General features: G+C 35.9%; 1 protein-coding gene across 4 annotated transcripts in view; it reads right to left on the bottom strand.

Moving 5' to 3' along the window:
• Nucleotides 1-22,156, bottom strand: part of tanc1b (tetratricopeptide repeat, ankyrin repeat and coiled-coil containing 1b) — a 175,918-nt gene that overhangs the window by 144,357 nt on the left and 9,405 nt on the right. For all 4 annotated transcript variants that reach the window (XR_009272760.1, XM_058786399.1, XM_058786400.1 and 1 more), the window contains exon 2: nt 11,830-11,919. Coding sequence is in view for 3 of the 4 variants with exons in the window: in XM_058786399.1 (XP_058642382.1) it covers nt 11,830-11,887 (58 nt within the window). In the remaining variant the exon portion in view is untranslated. The remainder of the gene's footprint in view (nt 1-11,829; nt 11,920-22,156) is intronic.

Genomic DNA, 22,156 nt, shown 5'->3' with positions numbered 1-22,156 from the left:
AGTCTCCAGACCTAAACCCAATAGAGAATCTTTGGAGGAGCTCAAACTCCGTGTTTCTCAGCGACAGGCCAGAAACCTGACTGATCTAGAGAAGATCTGTGTGGAGGAGTGGGCCAAAATCCCTCCTGCAGTGTGTGCAAACCTGGTGAAAACTACAGGAAACGTTTGACCTCTGTAATTGCAAACAAAGGCTACTGTACCAAATATTAACATTGATTTTCTCAGGTGTTCAAATACTTATTTGCAGCTGTATCATACAAATAAATAGTTAAAAATCATACATTGTGATTTCTGGATTTTTTTAGATTATGTCTCTCACAGTGGACATGCACCTACGATGACAATTTCAGACCCTCCATGATTTCTAAGTGGGAGAACTTGCAAAATAGCAGGGTGTTCAAATACTTATTTTCCTCACTGTATATACACACACACACACATTTAATCATTTGTATTTTCCTAGATATCTTACTTCTACATTATTACTTCTATTCAGAAATAATTACTTACATCTTTAAAAATTATTATTATTATTTTTTAACACTTATGTATTTATTTGGTGAAATAATAAAGAAAAAAAGAGTCAAATGAAAAGACACTTTTTTTCCATTTTCATTTTTATGCTCTTAACAACAAAGCATTCACTACAAGCCACCCTGAAGGATTTTCCTTTCACAGAAACATCCGGAGAGAAAGTCCTATCTGGAGTTAATATCTGCATTAATGAGCCGCCAACAGCATCAGCATTGTGCAGCCATAACAATACCACACAAAGACATGATGTGTGTAAAATGGAATGATAAATGAACGCTGATGTTGTTTAGGTCAGAGATGGGATGCTCAAACTTCAATTTAATGCAAGCTGAAATTCAATGCAAGCTCAAAAAACAAGCTGCATTTGGAGATTAGAGCTTCTATGCACACAAACAAAATAAGTGATAATGCACAGTGAAATAAACCAGGATGATAAAGCCGATCTTATATCATCATGAAGGGGTTTATATAATAATGATCCGCTAACTGCATATTCTCATGCTCATCACATGGCTACATGTGATATCTAATATTATTCAATCACTTATGATTGCATATGGATCAGCAATTTTTCAAACGATCTCTCAAATATCAGACTCTACCAATGGGACCAAAGCGATGCCTGACTGTGGCTGAATTTCCATTTTAAACTCATATGAATGCAGTCAAATAAAAAATATAAGTCACCATATGCTCGTTAAAGCACGCTGAAAGCCCAATAATTTATGAGGTCAAAGGACAGAGGTTCTGTTGTGGTGCTGCAAAATGCCTCGGGCGAAACTGACCTGCTACTAATGAACATAAATGTCAACATCATGTTCAGATGTGAACCTGGAGATTATGAGGCATTGCAGGTGAACAGACCTCAGAGTGTTTCACTAGTAGCCTCATAAAACTGTCCCTTCCCATGGTGCACTGTAGTAGAGGTCTGCTAAGCAGCGTAGCCTGCATATAGTTTTAGTTTAGCTACAAATCCGAGCCCGACCTGAGCCCGAAGCTATTCATTAAACATTAACCCGAACCCGACCTGAAACCCAAAAGTATATATGCAGGCTATGCTACACACACACACACACATTATTGCACACAGATATCAGAGAGATTGCGCAGCGAACACACAGCACGGAAACTTTTATTAGTAAAATATCTTTGATAGGCTACTGACTCGCAACGTTATATTCTCTGCAATGAGAGAGTAAAATCGCTGTTTTTGATGTAACTAAGCCTCATTGCTTGTAGAGAGAGATGCGCAGACGCAGGTTCACACATGCAACTTTCATCCCTCTATTTCTCTCGCTAATTCAAATAAATTATATAATTAATTAATTAAAATAAATGCAATCTTACCGCACTACATCTCTGTGTCTGAGTAAGGCTCCAAGATGCAGTTGATGTACTGTTGCAAGAAGAGCAAGCAGGATTCCGGCATGGCCGGTCAAGCACAGAGCAAATCTTCAGCCCGCGTAACATCATGGAACAGTGTGTTGAATTTCAACATCCTCTCGTGGTCAATTTCATTGACTTCGAGAAAGCATTCAACAGCGTTCACCGTGATTCACTCTGGCAAATCTGTCTAGTATATGGCATTTCACAGCGGTTTGTTAATATATTCAAGAACATCAATCATAACTCAAGGTGCTATGTGCGAACCGATACAGGAGTTTTCGACGTTGTGACAGGTGTTGCAAGTGGACATGAATGCGGTATTTCATGGACAGAGCAAACAAGGCTTGCTGATCTAGACTTTGCTGATGATAATCGCACTACTAGCAGAGTCACGGGAGAAACTACAGCAACTTACCACCCGATTAGAAAGATCTGCACTTAAGATCGGGCTGCGGATCAACATCAAAAAGACCCAAGTGATGCAAATGAGCGGGAAAGATGAAGATCTACTGATGCCACTCACTACTGGCAACCGAGCCACTCAAGGATATAGACCAGTTCACATACTTGGGCAGTGTTATTCCAAAGGATGGCGATGCAGAGCCAGATGTAACCCAACGCATTGGCAAAGCAGCCAATGTGTTCCAAAGGATGCGCAACATCTGGATGTCACCACATCACTTAAGATCTGTCTCTATATGTCCATTGTGTTACCAATGGCAATCTATGCCTGTAAGACCTGGAAAAATACAGTGCCAATTGGCCACAAGTTGGACGTATTCCACCAGCGGTGTCTCAGATGTGTTCTCCGTGTCACATACCATGGCCATGTTACTAATGAAAAGATTCTGCGCAGGGCTAAAACCCATAGACTAAGTGTCATATCAAACTGGCAGGTCACATCCTGCACCAACCAGAACAACGCCTAGCAAAAATTGCACTGACATGGATGCCGCCCAATGGACGTCAAAGGTGAGAAAGGCCAAAGAAGACCTGGCGAAGTACATTCAAAGAGGATTTAAAGAGAGTTGGCATTAAATGGGAAGAAGTTGAATCCCATGCAGCCAATCGCTATCAGTGGACCTAAGAGAAGAGAATAGAGTAAACTGCTGTTGTGCAGCACTTAATTAAAAAAATTAAATATAAAAATGCTATATGTTGCAAAGGAATTATTTTATTCACATTTGATTAAATAAAAAAAACAAAAATTAATTTACATTTTATGAATGCATCTGATTATCTCTATTTTTGATGATCATTTTTTCTTAAATAATAAATAAATGAATATATCACAGGTAGATCAAGTACTATCAAGATCAATATCAATCTTTTTTTTTTTTAATCCATGGGTAATTTATGCAGAAAACCTCTTTTATGCAGAACCTTAATAAAAAATAAATAAATAAATAAATAAAAATTCATTTTTGTTGTAAAGGAATTGTTATATTTTAATTTGATTACATATCTCGATTTCTTTATGAATTTTTTTAAATAATAAAACACTGCACCAAAAAAAAAAAAATTTGGGAAAAAATTAAATGTAATTTGTGCAAAAATAAATTCTAATTATTAACAGTGATCCTTGCTTACCTCAGAAAACACCACAAATGAATCCTTGGGTCTGATTTAACAAGAACTTGTAGCCTATCCATTCAGTAGCTCCCAATGATTAAGAACAGTGACGGCGGCTGGAAATGTGACCTTTACAAGCCCGAGAGCTGATCAAAGTCTCCCAACACCTTTAAAACTCAAACCCACTACCGGAATACTTGAAAAACAGGATGAAAAAGACAAAACCACAGACATGTGTCAGATGTGTGTGGAAAGCCCTCAGATGTGGTGTGGATCAAAATGGAAAAGGGTTTAAAAAAGGCAACCTCATGCATGCACAAAGAAAAATGCATGATCATGTTCATGCCAGCTACACTGGAAAAAAGGAAACAAATAAAGCAAAATTAAAATAAAACATTAGAACATGTGACATTAGAAATGTAACAACTAACTGCAATAAGCTACAAAGCACTATAATAAAAACTAAAACTGAAATAACAGTAAATAACCCAAGTAGTATATTTAATTTAAAAAACATAAAAATGATAATGAAAATACAGAAATAAAAGCTATTTCAAAATATTAATTAGAAACTAAAACAGTGTATAAATAATACTAAAATAATACTAAAATAATACTTAACGATGCAATGATAAGCATAAACATATACAGCACACACTAATATTGAGTCTATTTTAATTGACTGAACTACCACTCATTAATGCTTTTTTTGTCTTGTATGAATTAGATTGACATTTAGGTGAGGTATATGACGCATAGAGCTTTTCTAGTGAATTATGGGATTGCCTACTTCCCTGAAAGATGTGATGCAAATTAAAGCTACATGCATTTTGGGAGTGTGCCTATGATTCCTTAAAATGCTACCTACGTAGGCAGCCCACTGGGTTTTTGGAGCAGGCACAGAGGGAGAAAATAAAAGACTGAAGGGATGAATCTGAGATTGGAGATTGCGTGGGATAATGGCTGTGGTGTTTGGCATCAGGGAAGAGTTTCCATGATCCCTTTCAAACTCCCTGGAGCGCTGCTGCAGGCCAAACCGCCAACATTTGCTCCTCTACTGTGCCGTTAAAAATGATCAGGGCTTTCTCCTTCATCCATTACCGTTACAAATCACCACGGGCCCGTAACATTTAAAGACGAGGCAGACAATAGTAAGTCAATATTCCAGAGACGCTGTCTGTTAAACCTGAGGGTCACATTAGTCAAGAGCTCCGTTTGAGAGCTGTTCCAAAAACCAGAGAGCTGCCTACCTAGACAGCACTTATAGGCACATTTCACACAAAAGCTGTTCCAAAAGGTAGACTGCCTTTAAGAATCCAAACAGACATTTTGGTCAAATTGCATGCTAGTATAAATGTAGTTTAAAGAGCAACACCAAGGTCATGGATTCGATTCCCACAAAATGCATGAACTGATGAAATGTATACCTTTAATGCACATGTGTCAAACTCAAGGCCCACCACATCATATGATCGTCTTAAAATAAAAAATCTATGCAGCTTTACATCGTAAATTATGAATGTGTGCATCAATACCACAAGTTTCTGTTTCTATTAGGTATTCTATTTATACGCAGAAATTGACTTTGGTGTGCATATGATATGCAATGGTTAGGATTAGGGGTGTGGGGTTTTTCCGTTGATGAAGACTGCGTGGACGGCTCAAAGGAATAAGTGCGGACCTCAGTGCTCGAGCACCACCGACACATGGAAAAACACAATATTCTCCATTCATTTAACACATTAAAAAATCGATTGCAGCTTTCAGACACGACTTTCTTCTCATTTTAATAGTTCGTTGAGGCGGTTTCTATGGAGTTATTTTAATGACAAATGTCAGAGCGCATTATATTGCCTATGCGAGAGTGCATCAAATGCGCGAGTGCAAATCTCTCTGCTCGCAGGTGGATTCCCATTCATTCACTCTCACGATCAGAAATTACATGCGTGCGCTCAAAAATTATCTTCTCTTCTGAGTTTAATAAACGCAACCTGGAGTGTGGTCATCCACCTGCAGAAACAGAAATTGGCACATATGGCAACGAATGTAAATCATTATTAACATAACAGTAGTAAATGTATCTGTCTCACACGTGTGCCGCATTGTCCCACAACATCACATCTACTGTCCTGCAACAGATCTATTGGGTGGTCACCCCAGCGTAATAATTACTAATTTGAATCAGTAAATTAACAAAAACAATACATTATGAAAAATTAAAGGAAGCAGTTTTCTTTTTGTTTGTTTTTTGCGACCAGATCAACCGGTGAACTCCTGGAATGTCTAAGGATCCAGAAAGCGAATACATTCAAGCAGTAAGTTCAAAACAGCGCTAATGCAGAGAAAACATGGCCGATGTCATCAGAGATGGCGGAGATAATAGTACTCACATGCAGATGTCAGTTAAAAAAAATAAAAATTCAGCAAGTTATTTGGCTTAAAAGCACGAGTGTTTTATACTGGATACTGGCGTTTTAGATTACGCAGTGGTTTAGTAATTCTGGATCAGGTCAAGGTAGCTCGTTTAATGGTCTTTTGGCGTCTCCCTGTGTTCCTGTTTGGTATCGCTGATTGACTTGTGCATTTTCTTTTTATTAAAAGTGCTGTAAACTACTAAATGTAATGTAGAAATCTTAATTTTCTGTGAAGCTGCTTTGCAATAGTGTATCATGAAAAGCACTAGGCCTATACAAATAAATTGAATTGCAAACAATTATTTATTTATTTATTTATTGTGGCACTATGTACATTCATTGTTTGTTTTTGTTTTTTGTTTTTTTTTAAGAACTTTCACACTTCACATTCACACTTTTTTAGCACTTTCGTTTGTATTTATTTATTTAATTAATTATTTTTGGGTGGGGGAGTGGGGTTATACCACCACTTTTTTTTTTCTACTACAAGCATTGATTGCGTATCAAATGCATGCCGAACACGTGCGTATCATATGCACGCCAAAGTCAATTTCTGCGTATAAATCGCACGCCAAATAGAACCTGAAAATCGTGCTATTGATAAGCATTTTTATGAGACCGGGCCCATTTGTTTTTTAAATGCCATATCTGTCACACGTTCTTAGCAGCACACAATTATTTGTTGTACCATAAATGTAACACAAACGTTTTGAACAAAGTTAATGTAATGACTTGTGTTTGATGATATTTGTCTGTCTTTGTTATTTACTTTGATTAATGGAGTAATGTGGATTTCTTAACCTGATTAATTAAAAGGATTTATGTTAAAATAACACAGAGCAATAACATATTTTTACACCTTTGCAAATGCATATACAATATTTGTAACTTAAATAACTAATAATAAAATAAAGGGACAGTTATTTAGCAATATTTAAGGAGAACGTTTATACAGTCTTACAGTTACAACCGGCACTTCGATGGCAGCCATAATGTTGAAGTGACCCTCAGTGAAAATGAGTTTGGCACCCCTGCTTTAATGCAATGTAATTCGTTCTGTGTTGCATGTACCGCCCATAGAGAATGCAATCCCATAATGCATTGTGATGAGCTCAGTATAAATATACTTTTATTTTACATTCATTACTGAAAACTATCAATAGATATAGTTCAATAGAATGAAAAATGTACTAGTTGGATCATGTCACATTACATCTCAAAAACATTTAATGAATTCTTCATTGTACGTCTGAACTGATCTAAACTTCTTTACAAGGAAAGCTGGGTTATTAGCTTGTCTTCAAATCTCTGCAAGTGAGATTTATATTTATATATAAATCATGGACCTAGAGGCTTCGGGTCTTTTCCTGACCTGTTTCCCTCTTTCTTCTATCAATGTACCTCTAAAAATGCAAAAAGGCCAAGAAAATAAATGAATAAATAATACATATAGAAACACTCTTCACTTTGGCAAAGAGGACAAATTTACTAGTAAACAAAAAAAAAAAAAATGATATCATGAATAAATATTTAAACTGATACGTTGTTTAAGATTTCACTGTAATAGAGACCAAGACTAAAACAATTACAACAATAATAGTATATATATTTATTACAATTATACAAAAAAAAAAAATCTACACAATGGACAGAGAGGCTTGAGGTATTTTCCCGAACCCGTTTCCCTCTTTGTAATTTTACTAATAAATGAAATAATATCATAAATATTTAAACTGATAGGCTGTTTAAGGTGCTCTGGTGCTGCAAGTGTAACTTCCACCATTGAGCTGTTTTTTGCACTCTTTGTGTCCCAGTTTGCATCTCTGCTTGCTTATTGACTGCATAAGACTGGCACAAGTGACAGATCCATCAACAGGACCGATCCTCTCTTGACTGGCCACGGGCCATCCTCATTGTCAAGCCCTGCTCTGCATTCTAAGACAGTGTGAGGACATCAGTAATTCAAGACTGAATCTGAGCTCTGAAGCCTTTCAGAACGGCAATGTGATATTCAGCAAAGGGAAGAAACAGCCTCCACTCCTCAAATTCAGACAACATGTGCTGCTATTCATCTGGAGTTTGTAGTGCACATGTCCCAGCCGGCCTGGACGTAAATATGCCACTAATTCCCCACTGGGACATCATCAAATGACAAGACAGCAAAGTGATTCCAGCCTCAGCCACATCAAGAGCTGACAAAACATGTCATTCCTCATTCAAGGCAACAGCAGAGATGCTGAACGGCCGGAACCGCCCCAGTGGGATCGAGAGAGGGGAAACAGATAGACACAAAGGACAGACTTCATGAAGCATTTCCGACTGGGAGACGGGATAGGATTTCTGTCGTAATAATCAAGAGCGCTCCACCTAATAGGCTGATAAATAATACAGCAACAAAGGAAAAGGAACCAGAGGACTAGTCCAGACTAGTCCTACTAAAATCACTGCAGTAAAAGCAAAATGAAAAGCAAAAAATATAACTTTACAAATGTAGGGCCCTATGATTTGTGCAATGCAGAAAACGTGGACAGCATCACAGAATCCAGTCATAAAAATGGAATTTAATGTATAAAGCAGAATGTCGCAAATTTTGGATGAATAAATCAAAAGTAGGGCTGAACAGTTAATCAGATTGCGATATGGACTAGTGTCTGTGAATTTTAAGTATTTTAAATATTGAAAATATGAATTCTGCATGTTCATCAAATCATATACACATGACAACACGAAAACAGACCTTATATGGCCCTAAAAATGTCATTTTTGTTGAACTTTTAATTAATTGTTTTTAAATTGTGTAAGTTTCATGATTTCAGTTTATTAGCCATGTAACTTTGGTTTCATTTAAAAATTAAAACTTAATCCACAAAAAAACTAAAAATGGAGGAATCTAAAATAAAAAAAAAGGAATTTAGGAAAAAAAAAAAAATCAAAATTTGGTAAATAAGTATGTTGTGTTCCTGTTCCTGTCCTGATTGTTTCATTATTAGTTCATTAGCATCCACCTGTGTTTTATTAATTAACTCGTTTGGTCCTGTGTTCTTAAGCCCTGTGTTTCCTAGTGTCTGAAGTCCGGTATTGTACGTCGATGTTGTGTTTCCTTTGCGTCTCTGCCTGCCTTGAGTTACCCCTTGGATTATCATCATTAAAGACTTTTACGTTTGAGTTTATTCCACGTCTCCTTGTTCTTCGTTTCGCCACAGAAGGCAACTGTGACACATAGGGCCCTACAAATGTCAACAGCTGCATTTTCAATGAAACCTTCATTTTGACGCTGTCATCTTAAAAAAAAAAAAGAACTACAAAAGATTAAAGAAAACATGTTTTGTCCATCTGTGAGGATGAGGATGTTGCACAACCTGTCCAGGTTGAGATTGGTCTAATTTGACAAGCTTCTACCAAGTTACAGATGAATTTGTGCCAAAATACTGAAGTTTGATTGGACACATGACCTTTGACATCAACAGCAAAAGACACAATAAGTATTTTCACTGATATAGAGACATAAAGACAGACAGGTTCATACAGCCGAAAACAACATTTCAGGGAATCAACAAGGGGCGTTCCCATGATAATGTTGTCTTATGAAGTTTCAAGGGCCCCATGATGGATTGCCAATGATGTCATTAGTTGTAACAGTACAGTAATGCATACATGATGGCACATGATCTTATGGACAGCATACCAAATACATTCTTTACAAACATTTGAATAGGGCTGCATGACTAATCAAAAAAAAAAAAAAAAAAAAAAAGGATTATAATCAAAAACAAATTTCATGATGAATTACTTGGATGAACCCCCACTGGTGACATCACTTCACAAATAATGAGAAATGCATTTCTGTGGAAAAAAATATGTCTGGGGGGGAAAAAAGTGCGCAGCAATGGATAAAAAAAGGGCATGACCTGATAAATTATAATAACAAATTAAGTTAAAGTGAGGAAAAATAAATCTCATGTTCCTGCAGAACAATCAACCACTTACAGTTTACAATTAATTTGTGCTTTTGTTGTTCTTTAATATCACTTATAATTTAAATATTTGAATGGTCATGCTGTTTCAAAACTGTGGATAAACAATTATATTGTTGCTTTAAATTGATGATTTACGATTAGTAACAAGGATGTGGAATAACATTTTTTAAACGAGACGGAAAATAACGCGTGCACTTTTTATGCAATCAATTAAAAAATACATATACAGAATCATAAAAAAAAATCAATTCAACATCAATTCAAGAAAACCACATTCAAACAGTTCAATACAGTAGCCACTCCTCTGTACTGTACACACACGGTTCATTTACAGGAGTGACAACCTCACAAATTTACAGGAAAAAAATAAATAAATAAATCACACAAAGACCTGGAGGCGGAGCTACAGTATTCTGAGCCAAGCTGAGAGTTCTACAATCCCATTCATCTCTACTTGTGTGCCAGCAGCTTGGCACAAAAGTAAAAGTTCACCAAAGTCTTTATTCACAAAGTAGAGTTCAGTCAAAGCTAACATGTCACAGCCTGATTTGAAATGAAGCAGCCCTGGACAACAACAGACACAAAACAAAAGCAATGACCTCACATGAACGTGGCTTTATCATTTTCCAGGTGTCAATTATCTATAGCTAGAGAATGACCTCAGAGAATGACATTTGTCTGAACCCTGGGGCTCTGTTCTAGTGAGCCAAGATGCTGTCTACATAGTCAGCTGCTTTCCAAAGCAGCTTCATTAATGAAACGGAACCTAAAAAATAACTGATCTGTGTTATAGAAAAGCACCCCTCACATGAAGCAAGCAGGTGACTTGACTCAATCAATTTCAACTGAGTTTGATGTTCACATGTGTTTAAGATGATGGTGAAATACTAGAATAAGCATAAAAAATACATAACATACAATTGAAAAGATTATTTTTTATTAGACTTTATTATTTATCAATTGTTTTCAGTACTGACTACAAAATATTTACTACTTTAATATATTTCTATAATTTATAATCTATCAGTACATTATATAATATAGTGTGTGTGTATATCAGTATAATATATATTATGTTTTATGGTGTCTTTAATATTTGTTTTATTTCAATCTGAATATCTATCATAATTAATTTTTTTTTAATTGCAAAACTATAGTGGCAATAAAACACTGAAATGAACAAAAACCTTGAACAAACATTTTACTATTTGTTTTTAAATAGTCATTTTTTACACAAATTACAAAGGTTTATCAGTTTTTAAATAAGATATAAGTTATATTTCTCATGCCTCTTCTGCAATTTTAGATCTGCAAAAGAGACAATGCTGCTTTATAATTTTTCCACTTAGAAACCATCATACTCATGCTCCTTAACTTTTGAAAGAGTCTTAATGTTTCCTATCATGCCTTAAAATGCTGCCTACACAGGCAGCTCACTAGGTTTTGAGCAGAGCCGCTGTGTTTGGGTCTTCTATCTTAAATCCTGCTTTTCTGTTGAGGCCAAATCAGCATAAATATTTCCATAGCAACATCCCATTATTCCAGGGAATTCAAGTGTACACATCTCCTCCTAATTCTCCCGGAGCGTTCAGCGCTCTTGCACACCTGTTTCCACAACAGTGCCATAAACCAGAAACCACATCATAAATCCCAGTAAATAAATCCCACACTTTGATCAGCTACATGCTGACAGATCTCTGATGCATATCAGCCACATGACATCATCAGCCACCTCAGGCTTCCCCAAATTCATGTATCACATCAATTAGTACATATTTACAAGTCTAATATCTTCTTATGGCCTTTATGTCGTATGAATCAACAAATTAGCTGCAAAGTGACTCACTGACATCTTCTGTAAAGAAATGTTGTTTCCGAGGTGGAAAAGCTACTAAATTTTGGTAATCAGAAATTACAGATACAGAATCAGTTTCATGTGTTCATACCTGAATCCTTCTTATTTTTCCCGCCATCTCTGCTCTTCTTCAGCACGGCCTTGAACATGGCGTGACTCCAGGAATCCCTTCACGACTATGCTGTGGAAACACGAGAGATTTTTCACATGAAGCAGCAGGTTCATACACAGTTGCTTTGGTAAAATCAGAAGATCTTGCAGTCTAGAGTTACACTCCACCCGAGAGAAAATTGTCCACAGAGATCTTTGAAATACTGTATGTCAGTGTTTCTTTGACTACATGCTCTTTAAAATCCCAAGAGTTGATTTTTATTAAAACTAACAGATTTACACTTTCTTTTAAATGAGGACACATTACTTTTATCATCACAAAAATGTAAACAAGATCATTGCCCAGATATTCTATAAAGCTGCTTTGAAACATTTGCCTTAAAACTTGCACAGCAAAAAATGTGGTATAGAAACTATTTTCCATCAGAAATTGCTAGCGAATTTTACAAACAGCGAGCAATACATTAGATTAAATGTAAAATACTGAAGTAGTAAAATTGAAATAGCATTTTCTTGTCAAAGTACTCCAATAGTCTCATTCACAACTTTTTTACAGCATAGAAACTTTTTACTACTTGCTACTTGTCAAATGTCTTTAATGTATTTGTTTTACAAAGACTTTTCAATCTTAAAATATTAATATTTATGATAAAAATAAAAACTACGGTAATCTAAAAAATAAAATAAACAAACCTTAAAACGAACAATTTTTATATTTTTGACCCTGGAGCACAAAACCAGTCTTAAGTCGCTGGGGTATATTTGTAGCAATAGCCAAAAATACATTGTATGGGTCAAAATTATTGATTTTTCTTTTATTCCAAAAATCATTAGTATATTAAGTAAAGATCATATTCCATGAAGATATTTTGTAAATTTACTACTGTAAATATATCAAAACGTCGTTTTTGATTAGTAATATGCATTGCACCCTCAGATTCCAGATTTTCAAATAGTTGCATCTCAGACAAATATTGTCCGATCCTAACAAACCATACATCAATGGAAAGATCATTTATTCAGCTTTCAGTTGATGTATAAAGACTGGTTTTGTGGTCCAGGGTCACATTTGTGGTGTACACAAATTATGAAAGTCCTTCGGTGTCACTTCCAAGATGACCAACAATTCTGTCACTTTCTTAAAAATGTATGTACTGGTTTACCAAGATAACAACTGTGTCAGCAAGGAGCTTGAGATGAAATATAAGATACGTGATACACAAATACACAAACATTGACATCACTTATGAAGAGAATATTTTAATTGTACATCATTTTCAATTAAGATACTTGTTGCATCCTCATTTGTAAGTCACTTTGGATAAGTATCTGCTAAATGAATAAATGCAAATGTAAACGTAAGTAATTTAACCAAATGTCATTCCCACAACAAAATTTTATCAAGTTATCAGTTGATAATTGAAGACATGATAGAAAAGTGGTGGTTCAGAACCAAAAAAGATAAAGCCAACAGAATTATTGTATGCATGTACAGTATGTCCACATTATTAATAGACTAATCAAATAAACGAGTGTGTGTGTGGAGAGTGTGTTTCAAGAGAGCTTATTTTCTAAACGTTCACAGGGCCAAATAGTGTTCATAGCTGAAGAAATGTCTTACAAAATCTAAATAACTTCTTGTATATTTTATTTCTCTATTTGGCCAAATTCTGGGATTTTTCCCACAGTCCACCCACTGTAATGTGTGATCGCTGGTGGGCCGGCATGGAAAGAATTCTTCAATATTTGCACAGAGCGGCTCTGCTCCACTATCTTGTTATTCCGGAAAACAAGCTGTTGGATTCCCAGCATTCCACATATAATTGATGCTAAACGACTGATCTTGGGCTTTCCGTGCCACTTGTCAAGATAGCGCTGAGGTTTCTTCACCTCTTGCATGTTGTTTGTCAGAATTAGCAGCACGGGTCAAATGCATTACAACACGTCATTACAACACAGAATAGAAAAATAAAAACGGTAATTATGACTCCCAATTACAATGATGACTCATGATGATGATTTTTGCAAATTATAAACATTATTGAGAGATTCAGAATTGCGTGTCATAAATTTGCAATTGCTATTTTGACCTTTTTTATCAGCAGATGATTTTCTCTCTCACAATTCTAACTTTTTTTTCTGAGAATTCTGTTTCTGTCGGTGCCAGTAGCCTCGTGGTTAGTGCGCCGACATACAGCGCAACTGTGCTTGCAGCGACCCGAGTTCGAATCCCGTCTTGTGGTCCTTTACCGATCCTGCTCCCTCTCTCTCTCTACTCAGTGCTTTCCTGTCAATTCTATACTGTCCTGTCAAAATAAAGGCTTAAAAAAATCCCATAAAAAAATCATCCTAAAAACTAAATAAATAAATTTGCTGTCTTTGGATGATTTTAAAACGAAACTGATTGTATTGCTGTCCATTTTGGCCAGGACACTCCTGTGAAACAGATTTTTAATCTCAGAGAGTCTTTTCTGTTTAAATAAAGGTTAAAAAAAATAAAACTAAAGAATTCTGAGTTTCCATATTGCAATTTTGACTTCTTTCTGAGTTTAAAATTATGTTTGTTGTTTGTTTGGGGGGTTTTTTTGCAACAAAAAATAAAAAAGTAATTGCAACTATATCTCACAATTCAGATTTTTCTTTTCAGAATTGCGAGTTTACATCACATTTCTGAGTTTATATCTTGCAATTCTGAGGTTCTCTCTCGCAATTCTGACTTATTTCCTCAAATTCTGGCTTTTTTCTTAACGTTTGCGTCGCAATTATCAATTATTTCACAATTCTCATTTTCTTCCTCACAAATTTGTGTATATCTAACAGTTCAGAGTTTAAATCTCGCAATTATAACGTTTTTCTTGCAATACTGAGAATTGCAACAAAAATATCAGAATTGTGAAAAAATATGAACTGAGATAAAAAGGTCGCAATCCCTTTTTTTTTTTATCTTGTGGCAGAAACAAGTTTCCATATATTGTATCTTGCAGCTAGTTTGTATAAATTAAACAAGCAGGTGACTAAATAAAAACACATCAGGTGTGTGGAACATTATTACTACCACAATTGTATTTCTTTTCAATAGAAAAATGAATGCTCCACACATTTTTTGATCTCTGTGTTTTATTTTTGTACTACAAATGATATTCTCATCTCCTCCTCTGAGAAAACGGCCCTGCTTCAATGACTAGAACAGTGAAATACAAAGTGTGCCTGACAGCTCTGCTCAGATGAGACGAGACAAGGTGAGGGGTCTGAATCTGGAGCCATGCTGAACTCGCAGAGGAGGCCACAGCACTGAGATCAAATATGAAAAAAGCCTGCAGGTCCCTCCCCAGGAGGCAAGCGGCCGGTCCGATCCACATCGATCGCAGCTCTTGGATGAGAAGGCCTGCTGCGGCCTCATCCAGAGTGAGAAGTCAAAAGTTAAAAGTTGAGGAGAGAGACATGCAGTACAGAAACTAAGTTAAAAAGAAACACTGGACCCCACAAGAGGTAAACAAATTGGGTTCACAATGCTTATCTCGCTGAAAACTGGCATCTGCGGGCAGCTTTGTTGTTGAGTTTAACATGTAAGGGTCAAAGAGTCCAAAAAAGTACTGTAAATAAGCTTGAATATTACAGTAGACAGCTTGCGCAGCTCAAATATTGTGAAACAAAAATCTCAGAGTTAAGATGTAAATGCAATAAATTATTCAAAACCACACAATCCTTCCACTTACAGTTTCAAACATTAAAACCAGAAATATACTTTACTTTAATTCAATAACACAGATGCCAGTGCTTAACCAGCATACTGCACAAATTGTTTGTGCAAATAACAAACCTTGGTGTTAAAATAAATTAACTTCAAATGTCTGTACCATTAAACCGCTAGTTTTATTATACAGATTAACTCATTTAAAGATAATTTTTTTCAAATGTTACACGTTTCCACCTGGAATGCAACTTGCATCATTTTTTTTGTAGTAACTCACTAAAGTTACCTGCCAACTCACTCAAATATTTGATTATCCCGCTTATTCCATGGTCAATTGGTCATTTGCCAAGTTATAGACAAGTTAAAACTTATATTGCTCTTTGCAGCGCAATATTTGACCGAATGGGTAAAAATATGTTATTTTCGTCAGTTACGGCTCGTCAGCGCTAGCATTCTGCCCGCTTCAAATCATACACAGAGATGAAATAGTGCAGCAAGACCACATTTATTTGAATGAATTATAGCATGTATTTCAATTAATTATTGATTGAGAGAAAGAGAGAGAGAGAGAGAGAGATAGAGATGACAGTTGTGTGTACCTGCTTGCTGCGTATGCGCATCTCTATCTTTTATTTTAGTAATAAAAATCGCGGGAAAGCGTCGACAAGTTGTGTGTGCAGTACAATCTTTGATCTCCGACCTCTCTCTCCGTATGTATGTGTGTGTGTGTGTGTGTGTGTGTGTGTGTGTGTGTGTGAGTGATGCGTGTTGGTTAGTGTGCATCAATTAAAGCAGAGCATTAATACAGAACGGTGATTAAACTGACTCGGAACTACCTGTGCATTAAACAGTTATATACCTGCCAGCCAATCAGAATCCAGTATTCAAACAGACCATGGAATAAAAGTTCATAATAATTTACTGAAACATACTCAAGACAGACTCTGAATGTGATCTGTTTGCATATGAGTTTTTCCATCCTGGCTGTTGTTCCTGTTACAGGATAGTGAAGTGACCCTCCTAAAAGACTCAAATGTGCAGCACATGCAAGCAATTACAGCAGCACGTCTCATTCCAGACGAGCTCCCTCACTCCATCCATCTCTGAAGCAGCAGCTACAACCAAAACCGCAGCAGCCAGATTCATGAAGCTGCGAAATGCATGAGATGAGAGAACAGGAATTCTGCCACCCTTCACAGTCTGTATAAGTTGAGCTGGGTGACATATGCCAAAAAAAATATACCTTGCGTTATTTTTCAGCCTTCTGACAATCTTTGATATTCATTTATCTTTCTTGGAAAAGGCTTAAAACTAAGGTTAAAAAAACATCTGGAGTCTTTCAACAAAAACAGTAGATTCAAAATGTTTAAGTAAAATACAGTGTAAAAAAAAAAAATTAGTTACAAATAATCAAGGCATGTTATTCCCACTGTTTTTCATTAATTTATCAAAAGAAATATTAATATTTCATTATTTTCAATTATATGCACCAATATAGCAATACAATGCCATATTTGTACATAATTTTACTATAATGTTTTAACATATGATGCCAGAAAGATTTTAAATAAATTCTTTAATTGAATCAAAGCTTTAAATCAATTCAGTGAAACAGACAGCTAGAAAAGATTCAAGGAGTTTAAATTACACAAAAAAATTTTTTGGGGGTTTCGGGGACGAGTGTTGTTTGGGACGCAGTGACACACGGCCCTCTCACATATATATAAAAAAAAGTGTTGTCACGGTAGCAAAATTTCAGTATTCGGTACCGATACCAGTGAAAATCCACGGTTCTCGGTACCAATTTCGGTACCACATGCTAATTAAAAAACACACTATTTTTAATAATAAAGTCAAACAAAAATAAAATGTACAAAAATCAATGCCATTCTTTATGCGTTTCAAGTTTTTCCACAAGTAATAAAAGTATGAAAAACAGTAAGCAGTAAAGTTTCACCCAGATTTAATTTGTCTTTTAATTAATGAAATTTAAACACATTTTATTTTTTTGGTAAATAAAGGGGATATGGAAGAAATATTGTCTGATTATTTCTTTAAAAATAAATATACATTTTTTTCAACAGTAGTAACAGTATCACATACATTCTACTAAATAATAGTAATATATTTCTGGCACAATGTCTTTAAAATAAACTTTTAATTTGACGGGTTGCCATGAATACCTTTAAATTTCTTTGTGTAGCTATATGATATGATATATATATATATATATATATCCCTTTAGCTTTGGTATTAGCTTTAGTTTTAGTTAACTATGAAAATCCTACCCTGGTCGACCACTGGTTCCAGAGCAGATTTAAGGTCAGGAGTTTCTGAAGGGTCTCAAGACTGAACCATAAAGACTGAAAGCAAGAGGTCCACATGTCCTGTCATCGCTTCCCTCACATCTGATCCGACCCAGGAATGAAATTAAATCAACATGTGGTGCTCTGACTGAACAAAGACTTCAGCAGAACAATCTCAAGTGTGCAAGATGAAGATACCATGTCCTGAGGAATGGAAAAAAATCTCAGGGCAGTTCCACCGGACTGTCTCCACAGGAATGAGCATGTGGCAGGGTTACAGGTAGTCCGGGCTCTATAAAGCTGCTTTATCTCACTCTCGTTCTAAAGGGGGTCTTACTGCTCCAATGACTCAGCTATCTGCATTATCTCTCTAAAGCCGACCCTCGGTGGGCCTCTCAGCACCCCATTACAGACTGAAGCAGCCACAGAGACCATGAAAGTCACTAAACAGCAGAGCAAAGGAAAGCACCCTGGTTTAAAGGTGAAGCGTGTCATTTTAGCAGCACTAGTGGTGCCAAACGGAACTGCAAAATTAACTGTTGTCAAACAGGTTTCCCAAACACAACCTCAAATTGATTCGGAAGTTGACATGTCAGGCCAATCAAACAGCAATATTTTGAAAGTGTCACAGTAATATTTTATTAAAAATAAATAATAAATATTTTAATGGTTGTAGATGACTTCTGCCAACAAACTAAATAACCTAGTTAACTAACCCTAACAATTTAACTAACTATGCTAGGTTATATAAAATATTTAACTCATTAAGATGACTATTTCTTAAATATCACTGTCTTATTATAGAGATCCCAGCTCTATTAAAAACACTTTCATCTCATCTCAACCGATCTCAAAAATAAGAGTTATCCATATTTAGCACTTTACACTGAAAACATCTGGTGTGATTTCACTCAGATACTGCTAGTAAATTTCACAAATAATTACCACAAAAAAAAAAAACACACACACACGTTGCATTAAACATTACATTTTTAAGTAGCAAGACTAGTAGTATTTGGTATTTGCTTGTAAAAACATTTTAATAATCTTACATTTATTTACAGCTTCAGAAAATCTTTTTTTTTTACAGTTTATTAAAAATGTTCTCATGCCTAAATTCACTTAAGCATCACAACACTGATTTGACAAAGACAGAAACTATTGTGCATGTTCTTTTTTTAAGAGAAAATAATATAGTCATTTAATAGTGCATTTATTAATCGCCCACGCCCAAATTAGCCAGAATTTTAATATTAGTGCATCCCCATGGAAAACATCATACTTCACTGTTTATTTTATTAAATATGTATTAAATACTTATTTTAGTATTTTGGAAGCACAGAGTAAAAACAAAAGTCTTTCCCTGGGTTCTGCGATCATTTTTTAAGAACACCTGTGGAAAACTTGTCTCTAACTAGTCCAGAATAGTCAAAGATCTTGTTTCGACCATGTCACATTTCTACCCCACCTTAAAAACACACTATACAGCTATACAATAGCAGGTTGAAGTGTTCATGGTCGCATCTGCAGAGTGCTGCACAGGAAGCGGACGTGGCATTGTTCTGCTGATCGCCTCTGGCTCGTTCCACTCATACACTGAACCGTCAGAGCACAGATGAGTCCTCCAGACTCGCACAATTACAGCGGGTCAATCACAAACCGGCGCCAAGATCCACTTATTTACACACTTCTTCATTCTCTCGCTCTCCAAGCAACTCTTTTCAATGAGCTATTCGACATGAATGATTCCTCCGAGTCCGTCTCCGGTGTCATAGCAACCACAAAACCAACAGAGTCAGGCCTGCTTCTGTGACCGGGTCACTCCTACTAAACAGTGCACTTTCATGTCTACATCACCCATTCCTGTGATTAAAGTAGTGTTATATATATATATATATGAACAATCATTTGAAGCATATTGTATGTATTATAAACAGTGAAATAAGCATGTATTTGACAGCAAGCTGACTATCTAGCGCGGCGAATGTTTATGGTTTTCAACCAATGGAATATTACATTTTATTCTTTCCGACAATAAATCACTTGAATGCGACGAGCTCGTAATTCATAAGTAGGGTTGGGTACCATTCACATTTGAACCGGTACGGTGCCGGTATAGGTACCTGAAATTCGGTACCGGTACCCAACGGTACCTTTTTTTCAGTACTTTACTCTATGTGTAATAACAAAAACATTTATTTCAGTGAAAAAATAAGTCCAAAACTCTCAATTTCAACATTTTGAACAATAGGACCCTACAATTTTTTTTCTTCCAGAAATTCTTGTGTTTTATTTTTTCTGATAATCAAATGAAGGCATTAAACATTTATTTATTTTTAATCAAATCAAAATGAAACCCTTTTATTTTTCGGCAAACAAACAGAGGTTTAATGTTAAAATTAATACATGGTAGAAAAATTGTGTGTATATACCTTTAAAAAAGTTAATAATAATAATTGTATTTTTTTCTACAATTAAGTCGTTAATGTGGTTGTAATAATTATTTTTATCATTTAATTGTTTTATTTAAATTTGTCAGTAAATGGAATATATAAAGACGTACATTATACTGTACAAAAGTAATACAAGAGTAATATTGTTAAACCGTTTAACATGTTAAACCGCACTTTTATTTTGACAGGTTTCTGTGAAGTTTCTGTGTGTATACAGTATGATATGATGCTGGTTTTCTCAAAGGAAACGGTAAAATTCTCATGAAGTGACTCACAGCCTGTAAGTTCATGTGTTCATGTTGTGAGATGCAGAGTCCGAAAATCACCGCGAGTTCACGTGTGCTTCAGTATTTGTGTAGTAAACAAAACCGCATCTCCGCCATTCATACACACCAAGGCTAACGGAACATGCAGGATTCATATTTAAACCGTCTTTTTGCGTTTTAAAATTCACATACACTAGTTCATATCGCGATTCGAATTAAGTGACAGACATTCTTTTATTCATCCAAAACTTTACGAATTCCGTGGCATTCCACGCTATACAGTAAATTCCGTTTATATGAATGGACTCCGCCATTCTATCCGCGTTTTCGCGGAAACCATATGACCCCGAAATGTAAACACACTTCAGAACATTTCGGTTTGCCCTGTGTGTTGTGTTTTAAAGAGTTTCAGGAGTCACAGGGTCTCTCTCTCTCTCTCTCTGGTATGCGCCCAAATGCGTTCTCAAGTACCGAAATTTGGTACCGAATGATTTAATGTGAATCGATACTCGGTAGTACCGACGCAATTCGGTACGTACCCTTAAAAGTACCGAGTTCGGTACCCAACCCTATTCATAAGTGGGAAATAGGAAGTTTCCGATGGCATGTGAAGGAAGCATAAGTCATTATGCGCCTGTTTAGAAGTAAGCAGGCAGAGAAGCACTCTCGCTCAACACAATGGAGTCCATTGTTTTGTTGACTTTGTGGTTTATTATTTTGGATTGTTTGGGACGCAGTGACACACGGCCCTCTCACAATATATTGCTTAAAGGCACAATATGTAAGTTTTCACCACTAGAGGTGGCATTTTCAAAACAATAACAAAGGCGATGTTTGATGACGCTATGAAGGAAGATTTTCACGGATGAGGTAATTAATTATTTTTATTATCTGTACCTTCCACAGTTATTTAAACAGCGAATAAATTATACAGAAGAACAAAGAACATTATGACTGACTCTGGTCTAGCGCGAGTTTAAGCACTCAAAAAACTCAAAAAGTTTTTTGCTCCCTGTACGCGCTCGCTGACTGAATTCAGCTCTCACACTAATTCTCTCATCATAAACAACAAAGTGCAAACGTACGTACAATGTAAGTAAAAGAGATTCATTCATCAAACCGTGTATAGACAGCTTTATGGATTATAGACCAGAGTCAGTCATAATGTTCTTTAACAATGTAAATGTTCTTTGCTTGCTTTCTCTGTATAATTTATTCGCTGTTAAAATAACTGTGGAAGCTACAGGTAATAAAAATAATTAATTACCTCATCCGCGAACATCCTCCTTCATAGCGTCATCAAACATCGCCTTTGTTATTGTTTTGAAAATGCGACCTCTAGTGGCGAAAACGTACATATTGTGCCTTTCCGAACATATTGTTCCGAACCGTATTGTATGGTGGACGAGAGAGCTCAACGCACTGCAAATAGAAAAACACCTGCAAATTAAGAAAACATCTTTGTCAATTTTACAACACGCGCTGCAAATGCTCACAACACAACCAAACAAAGAAACACGCTGCAAATAAAAATGTAATGGTACCATTAAAATGGAATCCATAAAGTTAATGGAAAACAGAATTTGGC

This window comes from Onychostoma macrolepis, chromosome 09 (assembly GCF_012432095.1).
Source record: "Onychostoma macrolepis isolate SWU-2019 chromosome 09, ASM1243209v1, whole genome shotgun sequence".
Taxonomy (NCBI): Eukaryota; Metazoa; Chordata; class Actinopteri; order Cypriniformes; family Cyprinidae; genus Onychostoma; species Onychostoma macrolepis.
The sequence above is the reverse complement of the archived record's forward strand: the minus strand, read 5'-3'. Positions and strand labels throughout refer to the sequence as shown.